The sequence below is a fragment of the Diceros bicornis genome, chromosome 2, assembly GCF_020826845.1.
Source record: "Diceros bicornis minor isolate mBicDic1 chromosome 2, mDicBic1.mat.cur, whole genome shotgun sequence".
Lineage (NCBI taxonomy): Eukaryota > Metazoa > Chordata > Mammalia > Perissodactyla > Rhinocerotidae > Diceros > Diceros bicornis.
This window is the reverse complement of record NC_080741.1, coordinates 88,630,901-88,658,555: the sequence shown is the minus strand read 5'-3', so window position 1 is coordinate 88,658,555 and position 27,655 is coordinate 88,630,901. Positions and strand designations below refer to the sequence as shown.

Genomic DNA, 27,655 nt, shown 5'->3' with positions numbered 1-27,655 from the left:
CCACCCCGCGGGAAGCTGCCCCTGGCTGCGCCAGGCGTAGCCACGCCCCTTCCTCACAGGGCAAGCCTCCGCCCCCAGAGGAAGCTCCGCCCCAGCCCCAAAAGACCAAGGCGAACAGCGGGAAGCAAGGAGGTGCAAAACAGATTTCTTTGCACTTCCGGTGCATTGCGTCCTCGCGTTTCCGGAGACAGGAGGGAGCTCGCGTGCTCTCGCGAGAGGCAAGGAAGGGCGCAGGGTTTGAAACATGGCGGACGACGTGGACCAGGTGAGTGTCTTCTAGGGAGCTCGCTCCGGAGCGGCTTCTCCTCTCCCAGCCCTGGCCCTGCTCGGCTTTGCGTACCACGGTTGCTTTCTCGAAGCTCACGGGAAGGTGGCCGATCGTGCCGCCTCTTTCCAGGTCACCATGGCCTTAATCGGCCCGTTGCTAACCGCGCCCCCTGCGACTTTTGCTTCAAGCCCTGAGATCTTTTCTAGTTCGAAGCCCGCCTGAAAACTAGTTATTCCTCCCGTTCGTCGCTCCCTTTGTCTTCATTCTGACCTTTATCTGTAGAATGGGAATAATTACTCCTGCTTGCCTCGCGGAGCTGTCGGGATTCTGATACAAAGCGTGATAGTAAGGAGTTATCGTTATCGAGCGCAACCGTTATTACTCATTCAGCAAATACGTAGTGAACATCAGCGTTTGCTTAGACACCGTTCTAAGCCCCAAGGACGCCGGCATTGACATGCGTGACCCTTGTCCCCACTTGGGCTTATATTCTGGGGGAGGATAGATGAAAGGTAAACATAAATATATGCGTTATGTAGGCACTGTGATGTGGTATGGAGGACACAAACAAGGAACTGGTGTAGAGAGTAACTGATGGTCCCACAGGCTTTCTCACCTGCTCTTCCTTCTTCCCAAAATGCTCTTCCTCAGGTGTCTTTGTGGATCAGGCCACAGCTTCTTCAGCTTTCTAGTGAAACCTCACCTCATTGAAGAGGGCTTCTCTGGCCACCTACATAAAATAGCATTAGGCCCAGTCTGCTTTATTTTTCTTCATAGCGTGTTATCTGTTCATATTAAGTGTATGTGTCTTTGTTTGATGTCTCTCTCCCTCCGCTAAAATGTGAGTTCCTTAAGAGCAAGAATTTTGTTTTATTCACTATTCTGTTCTCAGGTTTTACTTTTTTGTGTGTGTGTGTGAGGAGATTAGCCCTGTGCTGACGTCTGCCAATCCTCCTCTTTTCTTGCTGAGGAAGACTGGCCCTGGGCTAACATCCATACTCATATTCCTCCGCTTTGTATGGGACGCCGCCGCAGCATGGCCTGACAAGCAGTGCATCAGTGCGCGCCCGGGATCCGAACCGGCGAACCCCGGGCCGCTGCAGCAGAGCGCGTGCACTTAACCGCTTGCACCACTTGGCAGGCCCCTGTTCTCAGGTTTTAGAACAGTGCTGGAAACATTCGAATACTTATTGAGTGAATGAATTGAATGATTAGGGAGGCCTCTTTGAAAAGGCAGTATTTAAAGCTACAGGATGAAAAGTGTGGACCGTGGGCATCCCAGACTGAGGCTAAAGGAGCCGTAGGGCTCTGTCATGAGTATATTCTTACAATATTATAATTGTCTATTTATTTGCCTCTCCCCACTAAAATGAGCAGGGACTGACTGCTGTGTCATTGTAATCCAGTAGTTGGTTAGCTGCCCATTAACAAACGCCTGTTGAACTGGGGTGGGGCCCAATTGAGGTCAGGATTGCTTTTTTTCTCATCTAACCTTTTAAGGCTGTAGAGCCTGCAGTGTTGGGTCACTTTCCTCCCCTGGCCTCATGTACTCCCTGAAGAAGCTCAGTAATCTCGTCAACTCTCCTGGCTTCTCCCTTCTGTATGGATGACCCCAAGTCATCCTAGCCCTGATCTTTCTGAGACCTGTTTCCAACAGTTCTTTAATAGTAATAACCTGAACCATTTATAAGTACTTTCTGTTTGCCAGGTACTGTTTTAAATACGTTAATTAAATACATTAGCTCATTTATTCCTCACAAGAATCATGAAAGGAAAATTATGGCTTCTTCATTTTGCACACAAGGAACCTGAGAATTAGAGGTGGCATGATTTTTTATCTCAATTCATATAAGTGTCAGAGTCAGTAGTTGAGCTCACACTGCCTGACTCCAAAGCTAGTACTTTCAACCAGTATTCTCTACTTCCTGCTAAATATATGCATCTTACCAGCCACTCAGCACCCTAGACTCAACCTGCCCTGTACTGACCTCGTGGTCTCCCTCAAACCTTCCTCACTGCTTGGCGTTCTGACTAGTGTGTGGTAGTCATTAAGTGAATGTTTTTCAAATTACTAAATGATATTTGAGACAGGGCTAAAGTCCCTGAGAGTGACTCACTATACCCTGAAATTGGGTCAGGCAGTTTGGATTTTGAGGGAACAAAGTACAGCCGTGATAACTTTGCTGTGTAACTCCTTCCTGTGGATGTATGTTTTGGCTCTCGTTTATATAACACTTACTATGTGCCAGGCTTTGTTCTAAGGCTTCATATATGTCATTTAAGGCTCACAACAGCAGTGTTAGGTAGGCATTATTGTCATCCACAGTTTACAGATAAGAGACTGAGGCATAGAGAGGTTAAGTAACTTGCCCACAGTCACAGCATAGCAATGATTCAAACACTACGCTCTTTCTAGTACTGTATCATAAGCCTGTTTCTTTTATCAGCAACAAACTACCAACACCGTAGAAGAGCCCCTGGATCTCATCAGGCTCAGCCTGGATGAGCGAATTTATGTGAAAATGAGAAATGACAGAGAGCTTCGAGGCAGATTACATGTAAGTAAATTTATTAAATTACGTGGTGGTAGATTACATGTAAGTAAATTTATTAAATTACCTGGAAATCAGATTATTTCCTCTTCATCCCTCCCTACCCTCACCCGCTTGAAATGTAAAAACTGTCCACTGTGGAAGAGTATTTAGTGTGTAGATGAGATGGAGGTAGAAAGTCACCCATATTTCTACAAGCCAAATACAGCTATAATTTATTCATATTTTTAACGTGTTTTCTCTTAACAGAAATGTTTATTAAAGAACATATTCATTTCTTTCATTTTTTCACTTCTGTTTATTTTTAAATAACATTTGTTTGTCCTCCATTCTTATTTAAATGTTTTTTAAATTACTGACATATACATAAATTTGTGTTTTGTTGTGGAAAAGAGGCACAGAGGGGCCGGCCCGGTGGCGCAAGCAGTTAAGTGCACATGCTCTGCTGCGGTGGCCCGGGGTTCGCTGGTTCTGATCGCCGGTGCACACTGACATGTTAAGCCATGCTGTGGCGGTGTCCCATATAAAGTGGAGGAACATGGGCATGGATGTTAGCCCAGGGCCAGTCTTCCTTAGCAAAAAGAGGAGGATTGGCAGATGTTAGCTCAGGGCAGATCTTCCTCACCAAAAAAAAAAAAAAAAAAAGGCACAGAAATATATAGAGTAAAAGATGAAATCCCATTTATTTCTATTGGTAACCACTGTTAAAAGTCCAGTATAGTCTTTCAGATCTTTTCTGTATATTTACACATATCTACATATAAATGTGTCCATATGCATGTATTTGTACTATATACACCACCTCTAAAAAAAGTAAATGGGATCTTGCTATACATATTTTTCAGCACTTTTCTTTTTCACTTACTCTTTCTTGGAAATCATTGATCATGAGTACATATAAATCTCCTTTATTCTTTTTAATGACTGCATGGAATTCTGTATTGGTAGTAGTGATATTTAGATTGTTTTCCATCTCTTGCTACTATAAACAATGCCACAGTAAGAATTCTTATACATATTTCTTTGTGTATATCTGCAACTATTTCTACAAGATAGGTCCCTTGAAATGGTCCCATTTATTCATAAAGAGAGTGTACTGAAGGTTTGTCTCTTCTTGATGGCCTGTTACTTTGCTGAGTGTCGTTTTTATTACTTTCATTCTACCCTAAAGTGATTAAAAATATCTAATATTTGTCGAGCTTTAATTATATGCCAGGTACTATTACTCTAAATGTTTTGTATGTAATATCGTATTTCATTTTTGTAACAACCCTGTATGGGTAGATACTAATGATCCCTGTTTTGCAGTTGAAGAAGATCAGGCTCAGAAAGGTGAAGTTACTCGCTTAAAGTGACACAGCCAGTAAAGGGAGGGCCAGAATATAAACCTAGGCAGTCTGACTTCAGCCCCATTCTTAAGTACTATGATTCTACCTGCCATAAAACCTAAAGGTCAAGAACCGCCTGTGGAGCTTTGAAAGGAAGTAGGGACCTAGGGAGGCAAGAGTCTTAATATCCAGCTCGCCTTAAGGGAAGAGGAACCCCAGGAAGTGGAATAGCAACACCTTTGCCAAGAAAAATAGAATTGCCCTTAATCACGTGGGCCACTGGCACATGGAGAGACACCCCGGGACAGACATGTTGCCTAACTCGTGGAGGCTTCTTCAGCTCCCTGCAGAGACTCGATTGCCTCTGTGCTGAGTGGCCCCCAACCTTCTGTTTGTTTTCTGGCCCTCATCTGTAGATTTTCACTCTTGTCAGTGTGCTCTTCCTAGCAGTTTCCCACGTGGCTGGTTGGCTACTTTCATTGTGATGTGAGCTGCTGTACCATTTAACACTTTGTTAGAAGTAAGTGTAAGTGGGTTGGGAACAAGGCCCCCGAAGGTTCACCTTTTAGTAGAATGCATGAGCTTTGGCGTTTGGAATGATCACATCCCTGAATATCTGAGTTGCGACATTTATTGATTTGAGCCCACAGGTGCCAAGCACAGTTCTAGCTAGGTTATAAATGGGCGGGGTGTTGCTCTACTTACTTTACCTTGTGGTGTTTAGTTTAAGACAGGGAGGGTTTAATGACAGTGTCTTATGCCATCATCTTAGCCGCTGAAGAATTTTACCTCCTTTACTGTGTCTTTCTTGTTGCATTGTTACAGATGGAATTGAAGGAAGTCTACTCAAAGTGATGAATTTGCTGTTTTTCTAACTAAATATTATAAGTGATGTGACTGCCCTGCATAACAAGTAGGGTGGACATTGTAAAAATAATTTCAAGTTATTTTGAGTAAATTCATCTTTGGCCACGTAAACAGTGTTGTATTTTTATCAGGTCAATTAAGTTATTGTTGGAATGATTTGTGAAGAAATAGTATATTAGTTACAGCAGGATTATTTTTTATTTATATGTGAAAGTTTGTGATATAAGTATTGTGGTTACTTGTAATTGAGCCATTTGCATATTGTAAGTCCTGTTCATTGTTTCTTAATTTGATTATTAAATTTCTTGGTCCTTCATCCTCCCACTTCAGGCTTATGATCAACATTTAAATATGATATTGGGAGATGTGGAAGAAACTGTGACTACTATAGAAATTGATGAAGAAACATATGAAGAGATATATAAAGTAAGTCATACAATTCTCCTCATCGCTTTTAAAATGTCAATTGTTCTCAACATCCTACAGCTTCACACCTGTTTATGGAAAGCCTGTCATGTTTTGACAGCTACTCATGGACTCAGAGTGTAGCAATTGAAAACAAAGGCTTTGGGGTCAGACAGACCTGGTTTCCAGGACTGGCTTGACCACTTCCTCCCTGGGGTATGTTAGGCAAGGGAATTAACTTTGCAGACTTAATTTCCACATTGGTAAGCAGGAATACTACCACTTACCTTATAGGGTTACTAGGATTCAATGAGATATGACAGTGTAAGATGCCTGTATGTGCTTGTATATAACAGTAACACTGGACAGTGTTCTTTTGTTTGATGTGGATTTGATCTATCAGTACTTAATAGAAACTAAAACTGAGAAACTTAAAAATATAAACTCATTAAAAAATAGTAATAAACTTATGTTAATATAAGTAACATTTTAATGAACAATATATTTTCTAAAAATAATTTAGTGAGAAGTGTCTTTGTTTTACATTTTTGCCAGTCTCTTTAATGCCTAGCTTAATTGATGACATCTAGATTCTCACATCCTTTTTTCTGCATTTAACCTGTTGTGATATGTGGTAGGTGAAGAAAATCTGACCTCACACACATGGGCAGTTGGAAAATAGAGGAGTAATTTTTGTGGATACTCTCCTTTGATGCTACACCCAAACTCAACAAGTGGTAGTTTCTTTTTTTTCTTTCTTTCTTTTTTTTTTTTTTTTTGCTGAGGAAGATTAGCCCTGAGCTAACATCTGTGCCAGTCTTTCTGCACTTTATAAATGGGTTGCTGCCTCAGCATGGCTGAGGAGTGGTGTAGGTCCGTGCCTGGGATCTGAACCCGTGAACCCGGGCCACCAAAGTGGAGTATGCCGAAGTTAACCACTATGCCACAGGGCTAGCCCCTCAACAAGTGGTAGTTTCTTAAAGGTTAGTTGCAGTGTGGAATCTGAAACCACATCAGTGAACTTTTCATACTTCTGTTACATGCAAATTTTTTGGTCTACCTTGCACTTCGAATGGATCTTTTACATGTGCATGATTTTGTAACATCAAGCACTGGTCATTTGGAAAATATTAGTTCACTGAGTTATGCAGATCTTCCAAATGTTGGCACATTTCATTGTTCAATATAAAAAAAGAAAATCACATTTGTTACATCTTTTAAGTATTGGGAAGCCAGTCTCTAACCCTCCTAGAGCATAGTGGTTTAAAATGTGGACTCAGATTGCAGGACTGCCTGGATTCAAATCTTGACTCCCTCGCTTACCAGCTATATAATTGTACCAAATTACCCAACCTGTCTGTGACTAAGTGTCCTTGTCTGTAAAATGGGGGTGGTAATAGGACCCACTTCGTACAGCTATTGAGAATTCATTGAGAGGTTACGTGAAAGCTTGAGCTCTTAACAGATCTGGGTTCAAATCCTGGCTGCTGGTGATTAGTTATGTGAATTTAGGCAAGTTATAGAAACTTTCTAAGCCTCAGGGACTTCCTCTGTAAAATGCCACTAACTGTGCCTGCCTCCCAAGATTATAACAGGATGCACTACATTTGGTGTGTGTAAAGCTGATGATCGGTGACCATTATGATTATGGATAAATCTGTGTCTCCAGTTTTATTCCTTTTCTGAGCTTCACACTCATTTCCAACATTCTTATTGAAAATATTTCCACTTTGGATGTTATCTCAAACTCAGTGCATCTAAAACTAAACAACTGGTGTTCTTCACCTTCAAAATAGGATCATTCTCAATTCCCTATTTCTGTTGATGATTTTCTCAGTTATTTAGACCATAAATCTCAGAATTTCTTTGGACTTCTCCCTTTCAGTCACACTGATCAGTAACTAACTCAGTTGATTCTTCTGTCACGTTGATTTATGTGTCATTGCTTTCCCATTGCCATGACCCTAGCTCAGGCACTTCTCTTCACGTCCGCCCCCTTTCCAGCCCATGCATGACTGACTGTCAAAGCAGTTGTCCTCAGATGCTGCTTTCATTTGTCACAGTCATGCTGAGAGACTTATAAGGCTTTCTGTGGCCGGTAGAGCCAAGCAGAAGTTCAGGCTAAGACCCTCCGTAGTGTGATTGTAACTTTCCAGTCTCCTCTCTGATGACTCCTCTAGCCAAGTGGGTCCACTCACTGTGCTCAGAGTGTGCCCTGTATAGTCCTGCTTCTGTGTCTTTTCCCATATTTCCCCTAGCTGGTATGTTCTCCCTTGTCTCTTTCCTACAAAGCCTGTGTCAACCAGCTCAGCCCTAACTCTTCTGTGACACTTTCTCTGACCATCTTGACTTCTTTCCTCCTTTGGTTGGATCTTCTAATTCTTGGCACTCTCAGCTGACAGTGATCTCATTTACTATTTCCTTTGTATATTGCTTTTCATCTTGTGAGCTGTTTGATGGCAGGGACCAAGGCATTAGTCATTATTTTCCCCGTGGTGCCTTGTTAGCTGTAGGCAATAAGTATATGCTCAAGTTGTTAGAGGAGTGTGGGGTAGGGGAGAGAGGAGAGATAACGAAGGATAGTCTTGTTAGAGAGGCAAGGTGCCTACTATTAAGTTTTAAAATGAACTGAGAGGTGGAAACAGCATGAATAGATGAAAAATCACAACATTATAAGAGTTTATTTTAATCCACTTTCAACTTCTGGTATATAACTTGCTAACTAGTTTTATTAGGCTGGTGACATTTTGCCTTTTTATTGATTTTATTTGAGGATGTCAGTAGGTCTTTTTTCTAAGATTTGACAGTATTACAGTTTGTAAAAGTAAGTCAGTTAGCCTCTCTCTGTATTTGCTTCCTCAACTGAAAAATGAGAGGATTGGTAATGAGCTCCTAGATTTCACACAAATGTAAAAACCTCTAGTTCTGAGTTCTGTACTAAATAATATTTAGGGGAAAACACACAAATTTAATTTGAAGGGAATACTTTGTCACAGGAAAAAAAAGAAGTAAACGTGGAGAGAAAATATTTACTTATTCAGAAAGAAAATAGAGAGAGGGGAATGGAAACGTGTTGAATAACTGCTGTGTGCCAAAGACTTGCATGTTTTATCACATGTAATTTCCCAGTAACACTGAGGTCAATGGTATTACTCCCATTTTTTAGCTGAGGAACCCAAGTTCAGCTAGGAAGAGACATGGTAGGGATTTCAAACCCAGGCCTAACTGGCTTCAAAGCCTGCAGGATTCTTTTCTCTGTATCGGGGCCTGGGGCTCAGAGTAATTGATAATAGAATTGGTAGACAGTGAAATCTTAAAGTTAGCAAGATAGTACTAAATTCTTCTAGATAACTCAGCAACAGCTGAGGTAACATGGATAGACTGACTACAAGAGATTATCAGAAGAGCATACCTTGGAGATATCGTGAGTTCGGTTCCAGACTGCTGCAGTAAAGTGAGTCACACAAATGTTTTGGTTTCCCAATACATATTACAGTTATGTTTACACTATAATGTAGTCTGTTAAGTGTGCAATAGCGTTACGTCTTAAAAAACAATGTACAGACCTCAATTTAAAAATACCTTATTGCTAAAAAATGCTAACTGTTATCTGAGCCTTCAGTGAGTTGTAATATTATTACTGGTGGAAGGTCTTGTAAAACATGCAATATCTGTGAAGTGCGATAAAGCAGAGCACAATAAAACGAGGTGTGCCTGTGTAAATCTCTGGGGTCTGGCAGGCCATGCTTGGTGCCTCCCGTTGTAGGCTTTAAAATCTAATTTGGAAAGTGCCCAGTACACAGAGAAATTGCAGGTACTTTGAATGTGAACAATGAGGAAAAATAACTTAGAAAGTATACACTAGATAGGAGAAAGTGTTCTATCATAATGTAGACTTACTGTAATAGTAGACAAGTAGAAATGGGAGAGATTGGAGAACTAACCTTTGGTGAATGCCTGCTGTGTGTCAGGCACTGTGCTATACATATTATATACGTCGTATTTAATTCTAACAGCCCAGTGAAACAGGCTTGAGTTAAAGCTAATCTGCATTGCTATCTCTAAGAAAATGTATAGTATACAGCATTTCCCAAACTTATATAACCATAGTACTTTCTGTCTTAAGAATACATATTGCTACATAATAAATTACCCCCCAAAATGTGACTTAAAAGCACACACATTTCTTAGCTCGCAGTTTTTGTGAGTTAGGTGTCCAGGCACAGTTGAGTTGGGTCCTCTGCTTCGGAGGCTCTCATGAGGCTGCCACAGGGGTTGCAGGCTGAAGGCTCCCCTGGGAAAGTATCTGCTTCTAAGCTCACTTGCATGGTTAGTGGCAGGATTCAGTTCCTCAAGCTTGTTGGATTGAGAGCCTCAGTTCCTTGCCACCTGGGCCTCAACTACCTGGCAGCTTGCTTCATCAGACCCAGCAAGAGAGTGGCTAGCAAGGTGCAAGTCACTATCTTATGTAACCTAAACATAATAGTGACATCCCATTACCTTTGTAGGATTCCATTGGTTAGAAGCAAGGCACAAGTTTCACCCACACTCATAGGGAGGGGATTACACAAGGGCATGAACACCAGGAGGCAGGGATCAGGGCAGTCATAGGAGCTGCTTACCTTGGAAAATGCTGCCGTGTTCATTTCTGTTCACTGGATCTCCAGAAAAGCATAATTGAATTAATGGAGAATCATTACGCATGAAGTGGATGCCATATGAAGATAAGAGAAGGAACGTTTTAGTTCAGAAATATGACCACTGTGTAAGGGATCTGAGTAAATTATATGAATTGTTTTGATGAGCACAGACTCCTTCACTAAACTTTCTATCCTAGAACTAGATGTATCTTTTGCAACTTGAGGGAAACCAGAAGAAAGTACTGCTTCATGATAGCAGACAGCAAACATGATATTTGTTTCTCCAGGAGTGTCTCAAACTGTGTTCCTTGAACCAGGAGTATTGGCGTCACCCTTGAGCTTGTTAGAAGTGCACATTCATGGGCCACACCCTGACCTACTGAGTGAGAATCTCTGGGCATGGAGCCTAGGAAACTGTTTTAACAAGCTGTTAAACAGATGATTCTTATGCCATTAAAATTTGGTGCCACCATGAGAGAGTATTATCTAGGGAAGAATTAGATGAATTCATGGATGACAGATAAGTATACTTGAATTTAGTACACTAAATTTATAAGTATTACTTGAATTTAATATTAGGGGTTCTCCTTTTATGTTAGTTTCAGTATCCAAGAAGCTCATAAAACATACTTTTTACATTTTAAAAAAAGTTATAGAAACACAGCTATTACTAATATTTTCTACCTGGCAGAAAGAGACCTCACATCCTGCTCTGTCTGATAAGACATGATTCTCAGTCTTTAGGCAAAGCGGCACTGCCTCTCAAAGCCAAAAAGCTTTAGAAAATCCCTTGCAAAAAAAGGGTGAGTGATGGGGCCAGCCGCATGGCTTAGTGGTTGAGTTCGGCAGCCTGGGTTTGCAGGTCTGGATCCGAGTGCCGACCTACATCGTTGGTCAGCCACGCTGTGGCGGCAACCCACGTACAAAATAGAGGAAGATTGGCACAGATGCTAGCTCAGGGCCAATCTTCCTCACCAAAAAAAAAATGATGGGTGGTCATGGTGGCAGGTCATGAGGCTGAGCCTCAAAGACAAAAATCGGAACCTCACCTCAGAAAGCCTCTGGAGCAAATGAAAGTTCTAGCTGTGTTAGCAAAATGTAACAGCGTCGCAGTCATCTCTATTCAGAGATCTCATCAACAAAACCTTTTTGTATTAGGTGGTAGGTTAACAAGATCCCTGAAAGCTACTCTGTGTTGGAAGTTGTTTTCCTACAAAATGCTAAACTCCTTTTATGTTGAAACAAATCACCTGGTCTTTGTCACTGTTGGTCTCAATGGAAAGAAATTCAGAAGAATTATGTTGAATCTCTTGCACTTGAAAAAAAAATTAATGTATTTTTTGGGGGCCAGCCCAGTGGCATAGTGGTTAAGTTCACACGTTCTGCTTTGGCGGCCCAGGGGTTCTCAGGTTTGGATCCCGGGCACGAACCTACACACTGCTCATCAAGCCATGCTGTGGTGGTGTCCCACATACAAAAAATAGAGGAAGGTTGCTATAGATGTTAGCTCAGGGACAATCTTCCTCACAAAAACAAAAAATTAATGTATTAATGTATTTTTTGCTGAGCATACTCACTAAGACTTTAGAAAAGACAAAAATAATGCAAGGAAGATAAAAACCACCTATCTCACCAACCAGAAAAATCCACTGAAACTATTTTCTTATATTTCTTTCTAGTCTTTCTTGTTGCTGTTTTTTTTAATTATGATTATTAACATGGACATGATCGTAATGTACCAATTCTAAGATGCGCTTTCTTTTTCTTACACTTTAGCATCTCTAAAATGGAGCTGTATCTTAGAGATATGCTAGGAAATAATTGTGTCATGGTTTATTTAGAAGTATTTTTCCTTTTTTAGTTGAACTGAATGAAGCTTACAAATGACATCTTAAATGTCGTATAATTAATATACAATTTTATATTCTACTTTTTTCATGTAACATTATTAACCTAAAAATTTCATCATAGAAATAGACTCTTCACAAACATTTTCCTGCTCTTGTCTTGAATTCTGCTTGTGTCAGAAATGACTCCTCAACTGTGGTGTCCATTCTTACAGAGAGAGGAACAGTGCTGCTCACTTCAGATTTTCAGTGAGCTGACGGTGGATCCACCTCTCTCATTCCTACTCCAGTCTGCTTGGAGTGAGGTTCCTCCTGAAACTGTTTGAAGGTGTTGTATGTCTGTGCACATGTACATTTCTCTGAGTGGAATGCCTGTAACAGATTCTCAGAGAAGTCAGTGACCTCCATAAAGATGCGTGATGGCCGCCTTTGAGGGCTGGCTGCTGCAAAAGGGATCCTTCAGCTGCGGCACACTGTGCCGAGTGCACATGGTCTCTCCTGCTCCCCGAGTTGCAGCTGCAGAAGAGAAGCAAAGTTTGTTTAGTTAATGAGCTTTTTTTTTTCACATTGCCATGATTTATTAGGTAAAATATTAAAAATGAAATCTTTGGATAAATGAAAATATTTTTCTCATTTTACTGTAAGGAAAAAGCAGTTTCTTCTCTAGAAATTGTAGTATTGTGCCATTTTCCATATGGAAGTTCTGTTTTCTTGTACAAGCAACCTTGTAGGATTTTAGACGTATATGATAGTTTGTCATTGTAGTGTCTAAATGTATGTTAACTGTAGGTACAGAAAGGAAAGATAACAATATTATGGGAGTATCTAAAGTCAGTTTCATTCAGCATCATAGGGAACAACCACCTCACTCCTGTGCACTCTTGATATTTCTCTCCAAGATAGGAAACCAGACTAAATGGTTTCTCAGGCTGACCCATTTTATGTTTTACTCTCTCTTTCCTCTGTTGAAATTGCTAATTGAACCTCAACATTACTAAAACAGGGAGACCCACAGATCATAGGTTTTTTTCCCCATAACTTAATATAGTTGACTTCTGAATAATTAACTTGACTACTGATTTGTTCATGGGAAGGTTGAAAGCAGTCAGTCTTACTCTTTTGGCTCTCAGCCTTCCGTTATTATTGTGTCCGTTTTATAGACTGCTAAAGGTCTATTACTTGGCCCCAGCCTACTTTTTCAAACATCCATCATGTTTGCCACCTTCCTTCACCAAACTCCTCTTGGTTTGAGTCACCGGTTTCTCCTGGGGATGTTGTGCCATCTTTGGTAACAGAGCCATCTTGCTCCCTCTGCTTGCAACACCCTCCCTCACCTTACAGACCTTTGCCTGTAGGCCTTCTAGACAGCATCATGTGTTTCCCTTATACCTTTCTCTAGATGAGCGCTGTCCAGTAGAATGGTCTGCAATAATAGAAATGTTCTAAATCTGTACTGTCCCATAATACAGTAGCCATGAGCCATATATGGCTGTTTAGCACTTGAAATGTGTGCTGGTGTGACTAAGGAACTGAATATTTAATTTTATTTAATTTTAGTTTTAATTTAGCCATCTGTGGCTAATGGCTCTTGTATTGGCCAGAGCAGCTCTAGACCAACCCCCCCATACAGAAGTAATTCTCTCTTGACGAACTTCCCCATTCATAAGTAAGTATTCTTTTTATGCTCCCATATTATATGTCACGATAATACTTAATACATACCATATTTTGTTTCTTATCCATTTTAAATTGCTTCCATTTTAATTTAAGTTTTTGGGCAGATAATAGAGTCACACAGTTTAAAAGTCACTAAACATGAAAAGTAATGTAGTAAAAAGTCTTCCACCCCATCCTCTATTCATCTTGTTTTCACCCCAACCCCCAGAGGTAATCACTATTACTGGTGTTTTGAGAATCCTCCCCAGTGTCTTTATGCATATGTGAATGAAAACTATTCTCCTTCCTCCTGTTTTTGTTTTTTTTAGTAAAAGATAGCATACCATGCACGTTGTTGTACACCTTGCTCTTTTGACTTAGTATATCTCAGAGCTTTTTCCCTTTTCTTATATAGCTTCTCTGCACTTTTGGCTTTAGCTTTATGGTACTCCATTGTATAGATGTACTATAATTTATTTAACATCCTATTGATGGACAGAGAGCCATTTCCAGTATTTTGCTAATACAAACTAGCCTGCCATGATTAATTTTATCTTTTGCTTATGTTCAAGTGCTCTTATAGGATAAATTCATACCTTCTCTACATTCTCTTCACTCGTAGAATGGGGATTCTAGGAGGACAGGTCCATGTTTTATTCATCTCTTTGTGTCTAGTGTCTATCATAGTACCTGATACATAATGGAAAGAGAACACACGTATATATGTGCACGTGTGTGTGCATGTGTATGCACCCTCCCCACCCCCCCATCCCCAGCAGAGTGTTTGACAGGTGGCAAGGCTTGGATGTGCAGTCCTTGGCACTGAAATAAAATCTTTTCTCTTTGAAACTAATTCATTCAACTTGAAACTAAATCTGAAGTCCACTCATGCAAACATTTATATGTACATATATATGTATATGTATTTATACATACATATATGTGTATATACGTGTGTGTATGTGTTTAAATTCTGGATGAAATTCACCACCATTACTAGAAAATCCAATACATTTTTCTGATGTTGAGTTTATAGAATCCTTTTCTTACCTAAAGGATGGAGGTTTACACGCTGAACCCCTTACACCTGCTCATGTCCCGTTCTTTCTCAAGAATTGTCTATAGCCTGTCTCCTGGCTGGATGATTTAAACAGACAGCCCAGGGGAGGTAACTCACACATGGGTAGTTGAAAGTTTACCCTTTGGGGCATATTAGTTAGTGGTGGCTAGACTATGGTGACAAGGGACCTCCCCCCACCCCCAACATGTGGTGACTCAGCACAGTCAGAGTTGTTTCTGGATCACATACTTGTTCTAGGCAAGTTTCCTTCACACAGTCATTCAGGAACTCAGGCTCTTTTCGTCTTATAGCTCTACCATCCCCTAAGTCTTTATTGTCATTCACATCCAGCCAGTGGTAGCAAAAAGAAATGGAAGAGTGCTCGTGGGAGGTTTTAAGAACCAGGCCCGAAGTGCCACATATATCTTCTCATATCCTTTAGGCTAGAACTTTGTGATATGACCGTACCCAACTGCAAGGGGACCTGGGAAATATAGTTTGTGTGCCCAAGAAGGAAAGAAAAAGGAATTTTCATGAATAGCTAGCAACTTCTGCTATAGTCTGCCCCTCTGGCAACCAGATATCTCTTGAGTAAAGCGTTTTTCAAAAAAATCATCTTCTCCTGGAAAAAATGACCATGGATTAATTGACCAATTCTCTTTTCCCTAGAAACCTGATACAAGTGGAACGTCAGCTGTTTTGCTAGAAAACATGCTTATGGTGAACATGGCCCCTGGTTCATAAACTGCACGTGAACTGGGAGAATTATGAATAAGCTCTAAACACTGTTAACCCGTAGCTTTGGGCTTCCCTGAGTATGATGTGACACTTGTAATGGCACGTGCCCCTTCTTAGTGACTTTGAAGCTACATTCATGGGACTATTGCTTACTATGTGAAGTGTAGGGCACTTAAGCCAGGGTGGCTCCTGTACCTACCTGGTACCTGAGCTGTCATTGATACCAAACCTCTTAATCTCAAGTTCGTGTGCCTGATGCCCAGCAAGCCAAACACTGAGACATTGGTGCTTGGAGATGAGAAAGGTTGATTCGAATTGGCCAAAACGAGTAGGTGAGAGCCTGGGTTCACCCAAATCCACCTCCCCTAGAACAGAAAGCAGGAGTGTTTTATAGAGCTAAGGGGCTTGGCAGGAGGGGCTTCAGGGAAACAAAGGGGTCACTCCCGATAAGCCTCTGGGCAGTCTGACTTCTGGGTTTCAACAGCTGCTGAGGGCCAACCATCCGTCCAGTGATTAGCCATCCGGTGATCGCGACCTCCCCGAAGGCATTCTCTTTCTCCTATAAAACAAGCTCACAAATTCTCGAGACCCCTGAGTCACCCCTCAAGTTAAACAGGAAAAACAGTAAATTGGTTTAATATCTACAGTACCCCTCAGATACCTGGCTTCATCGTTTGGGTCGCTAGAGAAAAGTCCTTGGAATATTGTAAAGGTTCCCACTGAGAGACCTCCTGCTGCTGCCTGGCTGGCGTGCTGTGTTTTCCTTCTGCAGAGCTGTGCACGCTGGTATCAGCATGGCTATACTAAGCTTGTGAGTTTGATGGTGGAGCTGCTATGAAGACCAACAGGCGTGTGTGTTCAGAACCCTCCTTCGTCACACAGAACACGCCTCTGCCCCAAAGGAGACAAGCAGGACGTCCAGCTCAGGGTCTGGGATCTCCACATGATCTGCAGTTCTCTCTGTCGGATCTACATGTGGGCAGTTGTGGTACAGATGCCTGTAAGCTAAAAAGATGAATTAATTGCCATTGCCCCTCCCACACCCACTGCAGCAGCACAGGGACAGGATATCCACCATAAAAACTCCCTTTCAGAAAAAGAAAGAATGGAAACATGCAGCAGTTACCAGTCCTTACTAATGATGAATCCTCTGGGGAGGCATGAATGTTCCCTGTCCCAGTAGGGAGAAGAAATCCCTTGGTTAGGTCAAGTATGTCCCATGCAATATTTGGGGCATACTTATACTAAAGAAATATTTTTTATCTAGAATTCAGATTTATTTGGACAACCTGTATTTTTATTTGCTAAGTCTGGCAACCCTAAATGGGGGCTGCAGAGCTTTCACAGCTAACTTCTTGCTTATGCTGGAAGACTCAAATAGTCAAAGGCTTTTTTAGCCAAGCTATGGTTTCTCTGGCAATGCAGTTTCTTTAAAAACTTAGGGCTTCGTATGTTTCTGATCTGTTTACTTCCATTCAATTCTGTGGGCCAGTAACCTCAGTCAAAGTTGTTTTCTAGACACAGCTTGCAGACACCTTTATTTCTTTAGTTCCTCACCTCTGTTCTGCTCCCTCAAGTTAATGTTGACTACTTTGAGGCCATTTGCTAAAGTAAGTTTGGGTGGGAAGGCAACGCCCTTAATCTGTTCTTTGCCTCAGGGCTGAGTTTGTTTAACTGAGAAGTTTTACTGGGCCTCATTCCTCAGCTTTTTTTCCTGATTATTGTCTTCAGTTTGGGGTCTAACAACAGTTGGCTTTTCTAACTCTGTGAATCCTATTTCTTGTAGTCTCTGCCTGAAACCAGCTAGTTCTTGCCTGAGCTTCTCTCTTCCTTATACTGCGTTGCTGAGTACATCGGGTTGACAGCAACACCTACTAACATTTGACTTTTTGCAGCCTCTTCTCCCAGAACCTATGGGTTTAGGAGGTCCTTAGGCTACTTTCAAGTCATTGCAGGCAACGGTTTTACCTAATGTTTTGCCAAGACATAAGAGGATTTCAAACATTTCATGTTTCTTTACTGCCTAAGGCTTGCCCCCCAGACTGATGCCCCAAGGTATTGATTCCTTATGGCTCAGCACAACAGAATGTTATTTCTCGTCCACTGTAAGAGTCCTGAGTGGGGTTTTAGGGCAGTACAATAGCTTTCTTGCAGGTGCTTAGTCAGGGACCCAGGCTTCTTCTGTCTTGCGGCTCTGCCATCCCCTTGGTTCTCCGTTATCTGAGTCCATCTAGCAGTGAGAGGAAGACCACAGAGGGGCGTTCGTGGGAAGTTTATGGGCCAGTCAGTCACTTCTGTTCACTTTTCATTGGTTAAAACCCAATCCATGGCTATATCTGGTTGCAAAGAAGCATGAGAAATGTAGCCTAGCTGTGTGCCAGGAGTGGAGGAGAATGGATTTTGGTGAATAGTCTCTGCCAGTTGTTAATATCCAGGGAAAGTACAGTTAAGTTAATAAACTGGTTTTTTGTACTGCAAAGGTAAGTGATCAGGTTCTTTTAATCAATTTATTTGTATTGTGATGAATCTGTTTGGTTTTTTGTTTTCAAATATCTCTCTCAAAAAATAAATACTACTACTACATATTTGTATAATGTGTTCTGCTTTTTTTTTTCCTCTTCCAGTCAACAAAACGGAATATTCCGATGCTCTTTGTCCGGGGAGATGGTGTTGTACTAGTTGCCCCTCCGTTGAGAGTTGGCTGAAACAAAGCATTTATCCGTATGGAAAACAGGAGTTTGTGTGATTGCCTCTTTAAATGTAGAAGATATTCAAAAGAGAAACCTGCGTAAATTTTGATATTAAGAAATGACCAAGGTATCTTCCACACCTGAAATGAGTTGATTTGCAGATAACTCACAAATTTTCAAGCTGAATGGCATTTTTATTTTTCTCCAACCCTTACAATAAATGTGATCACCAAGATGCAGAACTCTTTTTTTCAGGAGTTGATTGTTTTTTCAGACAGTTTGTTTTGTTTTTTTCTTTGAATTAAATCTGATGTTTCCTTGTTTGATTTTTTTTTTAATGCAGTCTCCTGTCTATGAATCCTTTAAAGTAAGCACACGTCTTATGTTCACTTTATCTGTGCACATTTATAGTGTGCCTGCTGTGTTTGAGGCACCGGGGTGAGTACTGGGAACCACAGTTGTGTTAATATGTTTCCTCCTCTCCAGTCTTCTGGCGGAGAAGTTGTTTAATCCTACAATTGCAGGGCAGTGAGATTAGTGCTGACAGAATAATGCACGTATAGGATGCCATGAGCACAGAGGAGTGCACCCAAATCAGGATGGGGTGAGTAAGTGGGGGTGGCAGTGGTGATGTCTCATTGTAAACATTAACATTGCAATGAAAGACAAAGCATGATTTCTGTTACTTCTGTCTGGCCTGATTAATTTCTAAGGTCAGGCTTCAGCGGTTACATACCTGTGTGGTTCAGCTTGGTCGTATCTACCAATGCTGCACATATCTTATGACTTGAAGAAACCATTTTTCCACTCCTGGATCATAGGCCATTAATCATGAGAGGTCTAAAGCAGCATATCTCAGTGGTACATAAAACAGAAAGTGGCTAAAAGCAAAGCTATCTTTATTTCTAGCTTTAGTCAGTCCACACTTAATGCTTGAAAAGTAAGGGGGAAAGTCTGTGTATGTGTTGCAGTCTCTAAAACGTTATTAAGACAGGGCTTAGAACCTAACATTCTTAGAACCTAACATTCTCCACTGTATAGGTTATACTATTTTGAAATATAGAAAATCCAATATGTGGATGGCTTGTCTGTAAATATGCTGAATATGTGTTTGTTAATCCATTACCAAGCAAGGTATGCTAATATATATGCAAAGTATTTTAAGCAGTGTGCAAGAAAGATGCTTTGGGTAGGCATTGTGTAAAAAGGTTTTGTTTTCATTGTTTATTGTACCTGTCCCTGCAAGTTAATGGAGAAGGGAAAAACAAGTGCAGGTGAGCTGACGGAGGTTTTATCTTATGTGAGTAGACAGGGGAGAACCTCCCTTCACTTCTGCTACCCCCGCCCTTTGTCCTTAGGCTCTAGTAGTCCTGGGAGGTAACCTGTTTACAGCAACCTGTTCACTGTTTTAAAAAATGGGACTTGTGGTTCTGGTGGCAGCAAGTGGTCAATCATTAGGATCACCCTTTCTGAGTAGAACTCTTGCCTAAATGATGACGATGATACATAATAATAATTACCATCATTTGTTGAAGAAAGTGCACCAGGCAAAGGCAATTTGTATACATATTCTGTCCTGCAGAATGTTACAAGAAGCTCAAAGAGCTGAAATTGCTCGCCTGTGGTCACACAGCTAGTTAGGGCAGTGGATATGAATCTGCCGGACTCCTGCCCGTGGGAGTGTGTGGGGCAGGCGTTCTGTGGAGACCATGGCTCTGGGTAGAAGATTGGCTCTTGATGTCCACCACAGCCCTGGCGTGACTGGCCGTCTGGCCCTCTTGCTGCACCACACTCTCCACTTCTCTCTAGCATCGTGTTTATTTTTAGTGGCTTCTGATATCCATGCTTAATTCCTGGACACTTTTTCTACTCCATTCTTGGTCATCTTTCTCCTTTTTCTCCTAAAATTACACTAGTTTTGGCTGTGAGGACTATTGTTTACACGTTTCTTAAAACTACAAACTTTCAAATCTGACACAGTTACCTTCATGTGCATGTAAAAATCAACTGCAACGTACAAGTGTCCACTTACCTCCCAGCTGCTAAGATACAGGGAGAGGGGCGATGAAAGATTAATTGCAGGATAACCATCTGCATGTTACTAGATAGAGGGAAAGGAGGCAATGTGGGTTTTGTGACCCCTTTTGGAGCTCAAGGCTACCTGCCTGGAGGGTTGGAGCTGGGACTCAGTCCACAATAGGGGCTGATCAAGCAGCGTCCTGCCACAGTCCTCCACATCAAGACTTCTCTACAGGTCTGCAGGGGTGCTTCCCTCTGAGGGGTTATGCAGTCCAAGGGCCCCCTGGGAGCCACGCCTTGGCCTTCTGAGGCTGCACAGCACTCTCAGCTCCAGCCAGCTGGACGGCCTGTGGTCGTTGGAGCTGGTGACTGGTAGTTTCTGCAGCATGGGGTCATAAAGCTCAAGGGGAGTCCTCTGACCGTCTCTCAGCAGATGCCAATACCTGGATCCCTGTCTTGGCGGTTTCCTGAAAGAGATTGTTAGGAATTGTCATTGCCTCCCACAAAACAAGATGGACAGACAAAATGTAGGACAGGTAGTTTGTAAGCTTGGCAGGCAGGTAGGTTGTAAGCTTGGATGAAATGTGCCCAAATTGAAACCCAAGTAATTTGAGTATCCCAAGTTAGACTAAAATCGTTAGCTACAAGTGGGCAATTTTCACACATTTCAAATAGATATTTTTGAAGATCTGCCCAAACTACAAGTTTGCACTTGTAGTTTGCACTAAACTGCACACTAAGAGACGTAAACTGGTTTTACACGTCGTTTTATGACATGATACTTACCTATTGCCACATTGCTCCTCGCCTGCAGTCGGAAGGGGAGGAACGTTCTGTTGTGTGAGCAGTTGCCAGCTGTGAGCAATGCTCACCTGTGTTGGACAGAGAAAGTAACTGAAAATTCCAGAAGTCATCCTGGCAAGATCAAGAGGCTCAATTGATGTTTCTGTTACTCGACTCTGCTGAACTATGTGGGTTTCATTCTTGGGCAAGCCCTACCTTGGAGCGATCCAGGTTTACAACCTACCTGCCTGCCAGCTGCAGTGGCCTCATTCTCCTCGACTGGGTCACGTGCTAGTCCATAGCTACTCATTATGGCCCTGAGAATGTAGGACTCTGATTAGCCAGGCCTGTGCCACATGCCCATCCTGGAACTAAGAGCAAGTTTCTCCCTATCTGAACCATACGGTCTGAGCATGGAGAAGGGGTAGTTCTCTAAGGGGAACCAGAGGAAAGGGAGGATGGGAGCTGGAGACAAAGAATACCTATTATATAAGGATAACTTGTAGTCTCTATAGAAAAATGAACCCCTTCGGTACTTGATTGTTAGTAACAATTTTCTTGGAACACACTTCATAGTGGAGACACTGATTTGAAGCCATGGCTCTAGAATCTAGTAAGAGGCCCTAGAGCACCTTGAGGGGACATCAGTGTGGATGGAGCTTAGACCTGTTTGATGAGTGGGCCTGGTGTAGCTAGAGTCCTCTCGGGGGGTCTAGGTAGGGGACCTGCAACGTAGTAGGGTATTAGGCCGACAGTAGGTATTGGGGTCCCCGGAGCTCTGAGGAGGGCAGGCTACTCGCGTGATGTGAGTGAGGAACACGAGCCTCACCAGACAAGTTGCTGCTTATGAGCCGGGACTGTATTCAAAACCTGTGGCGTGGGGCGTGGCCAAGAATTTGTCCTCAATGAATGCTGACTGACTAAACCGCAAGAAAGCCAGTGACAACACTGGATAGAAGGGGCAGAGGGTACCTTTTTTTCCCAGCTTTATTGAATATCATTGACAAAATTGTAACATTTAAAGTGTACATTGTGGTGATTTGATATACGTATACATTGTGAAAGGATTCCCACCATCTAGTTAATTAACACATCTATCACCTCACACATTTATCTTTTTTTCTATTTTTGGTCAGAACATTTAAGTTCTACTCTCTTAGTAGATTTCAATTATATAATGCAGTGTTGTCAACTGTAGTCACTATGCTATACATTAGAGCCTCAGACCTTATTCATCTTATACCTGAGAGTTTGTACGCTTTTACTAACCTCTGCCTATTTCCCCACCCCCAGACCCTGGTAACCACTTTTCTACTGTTTCTAAGAGTTTTACTTTTTTGTTTTTTGTTTTTTTTTAGATTCCACATGTAAGTGATAGCATGCAGTATTTGTCTCTGTCTGGCTTATCTCACTTAGCATAATGCCCTCAAGGTCCATCTATGTTGTTGAAAATGGCAGGATTTCCTTCTTTCTCACAGAATATTCATATATATATATATACACACACATATACATACACATATACGTACACAACTTCTTTATCCATTCAGGGCAAATGGTACTTTCAAAGGTGAACGTTGCACATTGTTTTCCAGATACTTGTGTTATCCTCCCCAAAACTGGACAATGCTTTCCACTTTTTTGCTCTTCTAGCCGTCTTGTTCCCATTACCCACTTACCTGAGTATATGCCAGTATACACAGCAGTATATGCCAACTGTAGATACCTAACCAGTTATCAATTTACATGGAAAACTAACACCTAGAAATAAAGAAGCCAAAGCAAAGTGTTTAAAATTCTTTTAGATCCATTGCTCAATTTTAATACCTAGAACATGTAGATTCTTATTTTCTTGGCTGCTTGTAGAAGCTTCCCGGATGTGGAAGAAACATTCCCCACTGCGGTTTCTGATATTGATTACTCCAGAGGAATTTTTTTCTTGGTGCTCATCCCACCCACCTCCAGTGCTGTGGGGATCTGGGCTCTGGGTCTTGACAGGCCCCCCAGAGTCACCCTTGGTGGGTTTGAAAACTGACCATAGAGTCTGAAAGTGTGGTGGAGTGAGGTACAACTAGCTTCAGATCCCAGCTATGACACCTACCAGCTGGGCAAATTACTTATGCCCTAAGGTCAAGTGTAAAGATTGGGAAACATGTATTTAAGAAGCCTATGACAGTGCCTGGAATGTTGCTAACACGTCACGGACACCAAGTTCAGAAGTCACAGAAGTGGAGGTAGTGTTGGGAGGCCAGTTCAGTTTGCTGTCACTCATTCACCTTATTCCAACTACCCCTACTCTTTTTCTCCCAGAAAGCTTTCAGGGGGATCATGAATGTGAAGTAATTTAATTCAATCAATTAAAAATTATTAGCAAATGTCTACTAAGTGTCAGGCTCGCAGTAGAAGATTGAACAAAACAGAGTACACAATGCTAAGTGCTATGAAGGACACGGAGGGTAAGGTGACGGGGCATGACATCAGATGGGCTCAGGGGAAGTTTGTCTAAAGAGGTAACATTTAGGCAGACAGCTAAACAGCAGGAGGGAACTGGCCCTGTGGGGATTTGGCAGAACAGCGTTAGTCCAGGCAACTGGAACCCGTGCAGAGGCTCTGAGGCGAGAACAGTTTTGCCTGGTCACAGGTCGGTCAGCAAGGAGGCCAGTGGGCTGGAGGAGAGTGAGCCGAGGGAGGGCAGTAGGAGATGAGGTGAGAGGGGGCCACACCACAGAGACCTCAGAGGCTCAGGTGTAATTCAGCACCTTCAGTGTACAGATAGGGAGGATGAGGCCAAGAGAGTGGAAGAGACTTGCCAATGCCGCAAGCAAGTCCACGCCAATCTTGTTCTCAAATCTAAACTTGGGCCGCTGTGTGACTCAACTCTAGCAAGCGCTGCTCACACCGCAGTCCCTGGAGTTGTGTAACGTGTAGCTCGTGCAGCTGTGCAGTCCACTTCCTTCTGATCGCACGCAAATACTTCACCTCTTTTTTTTTTGTATTTAAAATGTGTTTATTGGGTTGGTTTACCACTCATCTTGATTGGGGTGCTGCCTCCATCTGAAGAAGCATCCTTCTGTAAGCTTTGCTTTTCCTCCTGTAGGCTGGCAGCCCACGCACAGAACTACCGTTGTGCTTGGCTAGAGACCGTGGTGATTTTATAGCATGCTGGGCATTTCACATCCATGAAGTAGGAATCTGGGCTCTGCACCAGGCACTTCTTGTATTTCCTCTTCTCTTCTGGAGAGGAATGAAGTACATCCTTTACAAGAGGCATGTTCTCGTGGGCAGGTTGTCACCACCAGAAAGGTCACTTCCCTTTGCAAAGGAAAGGGTCTTCCTTATGAGTACCAGCTGCCATTTGGACTGCATACGAGCGGGTATTCCATGTTCATGAAGGGGAAAACGACTGCTCTCTTCCCCTCAGTTGGGCCTGTGGAAAGAACACAGAGTTGGAAATCATTCAAGATTCAGCTCTCTCATCCCATGTTTTGTGAATTTTGGCAAGCCTCTCACTCTTTCTGGGCCTCAGTTTCTCCCCTGAAGGGAAATGCAGGGAGTGGGAATCCATGTGTCTAGCTGAGAGAGCACACCTAAACTCACATGTCTTGTCAACACCAGATGGCGCTGTGCTCTTTGTTTTTCAACTTGTCTTGGTTTGCTGTCGACGTACACTAATGTTGGCCTGCAAAGTCCGTGTCATTTATTTCCTTAAATCCCAACAGTCTGTGGAACTCTAACCTAACAATATCTATTGCTGCCAGGAGCAAAGAAAGAAAGAAAACATAACCTGCCGTCTAGGCCCCAGGGAGCAAGTTGCAAGGTAAAATGTCGTTCTGACTGTACCCACATCCTGTTGAACTAAAATGGGACTGTTGACAAGGCCGCACTCCAGACAAGATGATTTTTGTCAGTACTGTCTTGTGCGTGTAGGTGACGGGTGGTCAGACGGCTTTGTCAGGGTTTGAGGCTGGACGCCACCACTCTGCCACGCAGATCCTTTTACTTCCACACGGCCTGTGTCTTCATCCGTACAGCGTCCTTTCAGCTTAAACACTGTGTATTGTGGGGAAGGCCGGGCATCATTCTCTTACTGACTGCAAGAGCCTAGGTTTGGAGTTCTTGAAAAACTCTTGGTTACAGTGTCTGAAAGCCAACACCTGTGCATGCTGGGTCCAGATCCAGATTGGAGTCCAGGAGCCTTGCGTTCCTGCCCCGGCACCACTACTTACAGTTGGATAACAGACCCAACATCTCTGCCCCTCAGTTTCCTCCTGCATGAAATGAGGGTGGTGGCAGCACCCCCCTCATGAAGAAGGCTGACGCTGAGATGACGTCCATGAAGGGTGTAGCCCGGGGCCTGGCTGGCAGTGGGAGCTCAGTACGTCTCAGTTTCCCTTAATTAAACCAGCGGCTCCACAGACTGTGCTTCATATCTCCTCCCCCCTGCCTTCCAGGCCTCTGTGGTTGGTCCGTGGTCTGAAAGGACCGCTCATAAATATTTGTCTGTCTTTTTAACAAAGATCAAAGCCATTCTTTATGAGTTCGTAGTTTCTTCCTTACTGAATCTACCATAACATTTTAAAAAATAATCTCATTGATCTCTTCTGGCATTGTTTTTCCTTTATGGCTTTTCCAGGCTGAGGGCTGCCAGAAACTGAGTGGCATAAAAGCTAATCAGGATAAGGGTTTGGAAATCAGATGGGGGGGCGGGGGGACTTCCCCTCTGCAGGGTCTCGACCCTCCCTCTCCTTGATTCTTGGCAATGTTTTTCTCAGCTCAACTTTAGGGTACAAGAGAAATGAGTGGAACCAGCTTGGTGAACAAGGTTACCCAACAGCATCACGAGATGATGACATCACTGTCAGCTCCTGCCCAGGAAAAACCCAGGGCTCAAATAACCCAGGGAAAGGGCAGGTCATTTTCATGGCAGGTTGACAGAGCTGGTTGCAGGCCACCATCAAATATCAGGCCTGGGAATGTTGCTAAAAATTACCCAGGGGCCACACCTGCCTCTGCTCAGTTTGCCCTGGGCAGCCTTGCTGCCCTCGCATGCTCAGGACAATAGAATAGCACCAACAGGGTGTTTTTTTTCCATTTCCTAGAAGAAAGGTTACCAACTGCCAGAATCAAAATAGAACGTGAACTGTGTCACAGGAATCCTGCCCGATCCAAGCACACTCATGTTGTGCCATGGCCTTGAGGGGATAGAGCAGATAAGCAAAATCTCAAAGTTATTATCACTTTGTTGGAACTGACATCGTAGAAGGACTCTAGTCGGCCTCTCTCCAGGCTAGTTATGTTTCTGCAATGCTGCATATCAAGTGAATCATGTTTTTAGTGCCCTAGAAGGACACTTTTACTTAGGCGAACCTGGTGCAAAAACTTTCATGTGGAGAATACTTTTGTTAAAGTGAGTGGTTGTCCCCAACTTTATCCATTTCCCAAGTTCATGGTTTTATACATTTTCTTTTTTTTTCATTCTTGGCTTAAATTCTTTATTATTCTTAATGATATGATGTAGTTTTCCATATGGAAGTGAAATACCCATGGTAAATTTCCTGAAGAACAAATAAAAATTAAGAAATTAAAGAATTCTGTGCTTTCACAGATTTGTCTTTCACATATATGATGAATATTATCTTTTTTTAAAATTGTGGTAAAAACACATAACATAAATTTTACAATCTTAACCACTTTTAAGTGAACAGTCCAGTAGCGTTAAGTATATTCACATTGTTGTGCAACTTACATTGTTTTCTTATTAAAACAAAGTACTCCTGGATGTCTTTATAAATAATTAGAGAATTCTCCGATCCACTCAGTCCTTCTCCCATGACATAATACTTTATTACTATGCCTGAACTTACTTTTCAAGGATTTCAAAGCTTTGGAAAGTAATTCTGAACAAAATCCATGGGCAATACTTAAAATGTGGGGAGCACTTAGAGAAGGCAGTGAAGCTATTTCATCCTTTATTCCTCACAATCCAAACTCATTGGGTAGAAAGCTCCTGGACCAGCAAGAGGAGAGCTGGAGTTGAGACTGTTGGACGAGGGTCATGGTTAAGGCATTTCAGGTCACGTCATCCTTGCTTAAAGCCTCCAGTGGCTTCCCATCTCACCAGAGTAACGTCCTCATGTCTGACTCATCTCATCCCCTCCTGATCCCATCCCTACTCTCTGACATCACCTCCTTCTGCCCAGCCACCCTGGCGTCCTGGCTGGATCTTGAAAATGTCAAGCTCAATCCCTCCTAAAGGGCTTTGATTTATTCCTACCTCTTCCTAGAACAATCTTCTCAACTTGTGCTGAGCAATAGAACCACTTATGGAGCGCATAACATTCTCAATGCCCGGGTCACATCCTATACCAACTAAATTATAATCTCTGGGGCCTTAAGGGTAAGTATTAAAAAAATAATAATAAACTCCCCAGGAATTCCAATGTGTAGCCACATTTGAGAACCAATGTGCTTTATCAGTGGTTCTCAAAGTGTGGTCCCAGATCAGCACTAGCAGCATCACCTGAGAACTTATTAGATATGCATATGGTTAGTCCCCACCCTAAACTTACTGAATCAGAAACTTTGAGAGTGGAGCACAGGAATATGTAGTTTAACAAGCCCTCCAGGTGATTTTGACGCACACTTAAGTTTGAGAACCACTGTCCTTCCTTGGTGCTCAAGATGTGGCCTGTGGACCAGCAGTGTCACATCACCTGGAAGCTTGTTAGAAGAGCAGGATCTCTGACCCCATCCCACCTGATAAATCCAACCAACTGAACCAGCATCTGCACTTTAACAGTAT

At 42.4% G+C, this 27,655-nt stretch overlaps 1 protein-coding gene and 1 pseudogene across 1 annotated transcript; one reads left to right on the top strand and one right to left on the bottom strand.

Moving 5' to 3' along the window:
* The first annotated feature begins 181 nt into the window (after positions 1–181).
* LSM3 (LSM3 homolog, U6 small nuclear RNA and mRNA degradation associated) lies at positions 182–18,374 on the top strand. The gene is made up of 4 exons (XM_058566135.1): positions 182–265; positions 2,716–2,826; positions 5,346–5,441; positions 17,986–18,374. The coding sequence occupies exons 1-4, from the start codon at positions 245–247 to the stop codon at positions 18,064–18,066; spliced, it is 309 nt and encodes a 102-aa protein (XP_058422118.1). The 5' UTR covers positions 182–244; the 3' UTR covers positions 18,067–18,374.
* Positions 18,375–23,873: 5,499 nt separating this feature from the next.
* On the bottom strand, positions 23,874–24,130 carry LOC131421437 (small ribosomal subunit protein eS27-like; annotated as a pseudogene).
* Between the last annotated feature and the right edge of the window lie 3,525 nt (positions 24,131–27,655).

What these genes read in the sequence shown, in the direction of transcription:
- LSM3 (XM_058566135.1), top strand. Translation starts at nt 245, where the DNA reads ATGGCGGACGACGTGGACCAG. An exon ending in TGGCGGACGACGTGGACCAG is followed by an intron (nt 266 to 2,715) that starts GTGAGTGTCTTC and finishes TTCTTTTATCAG; the next exon opens with CAACAAACTACCAACACCGT. An exon ending in AGCTTCGAGGCAGATTACAT is followed by an intron (nt 2,827 to 5,345) that starts GTAAGTAAATTT and finishes CTCCCACTTCAG; the next exon opens with GCTTATGATCAACATTTAAA.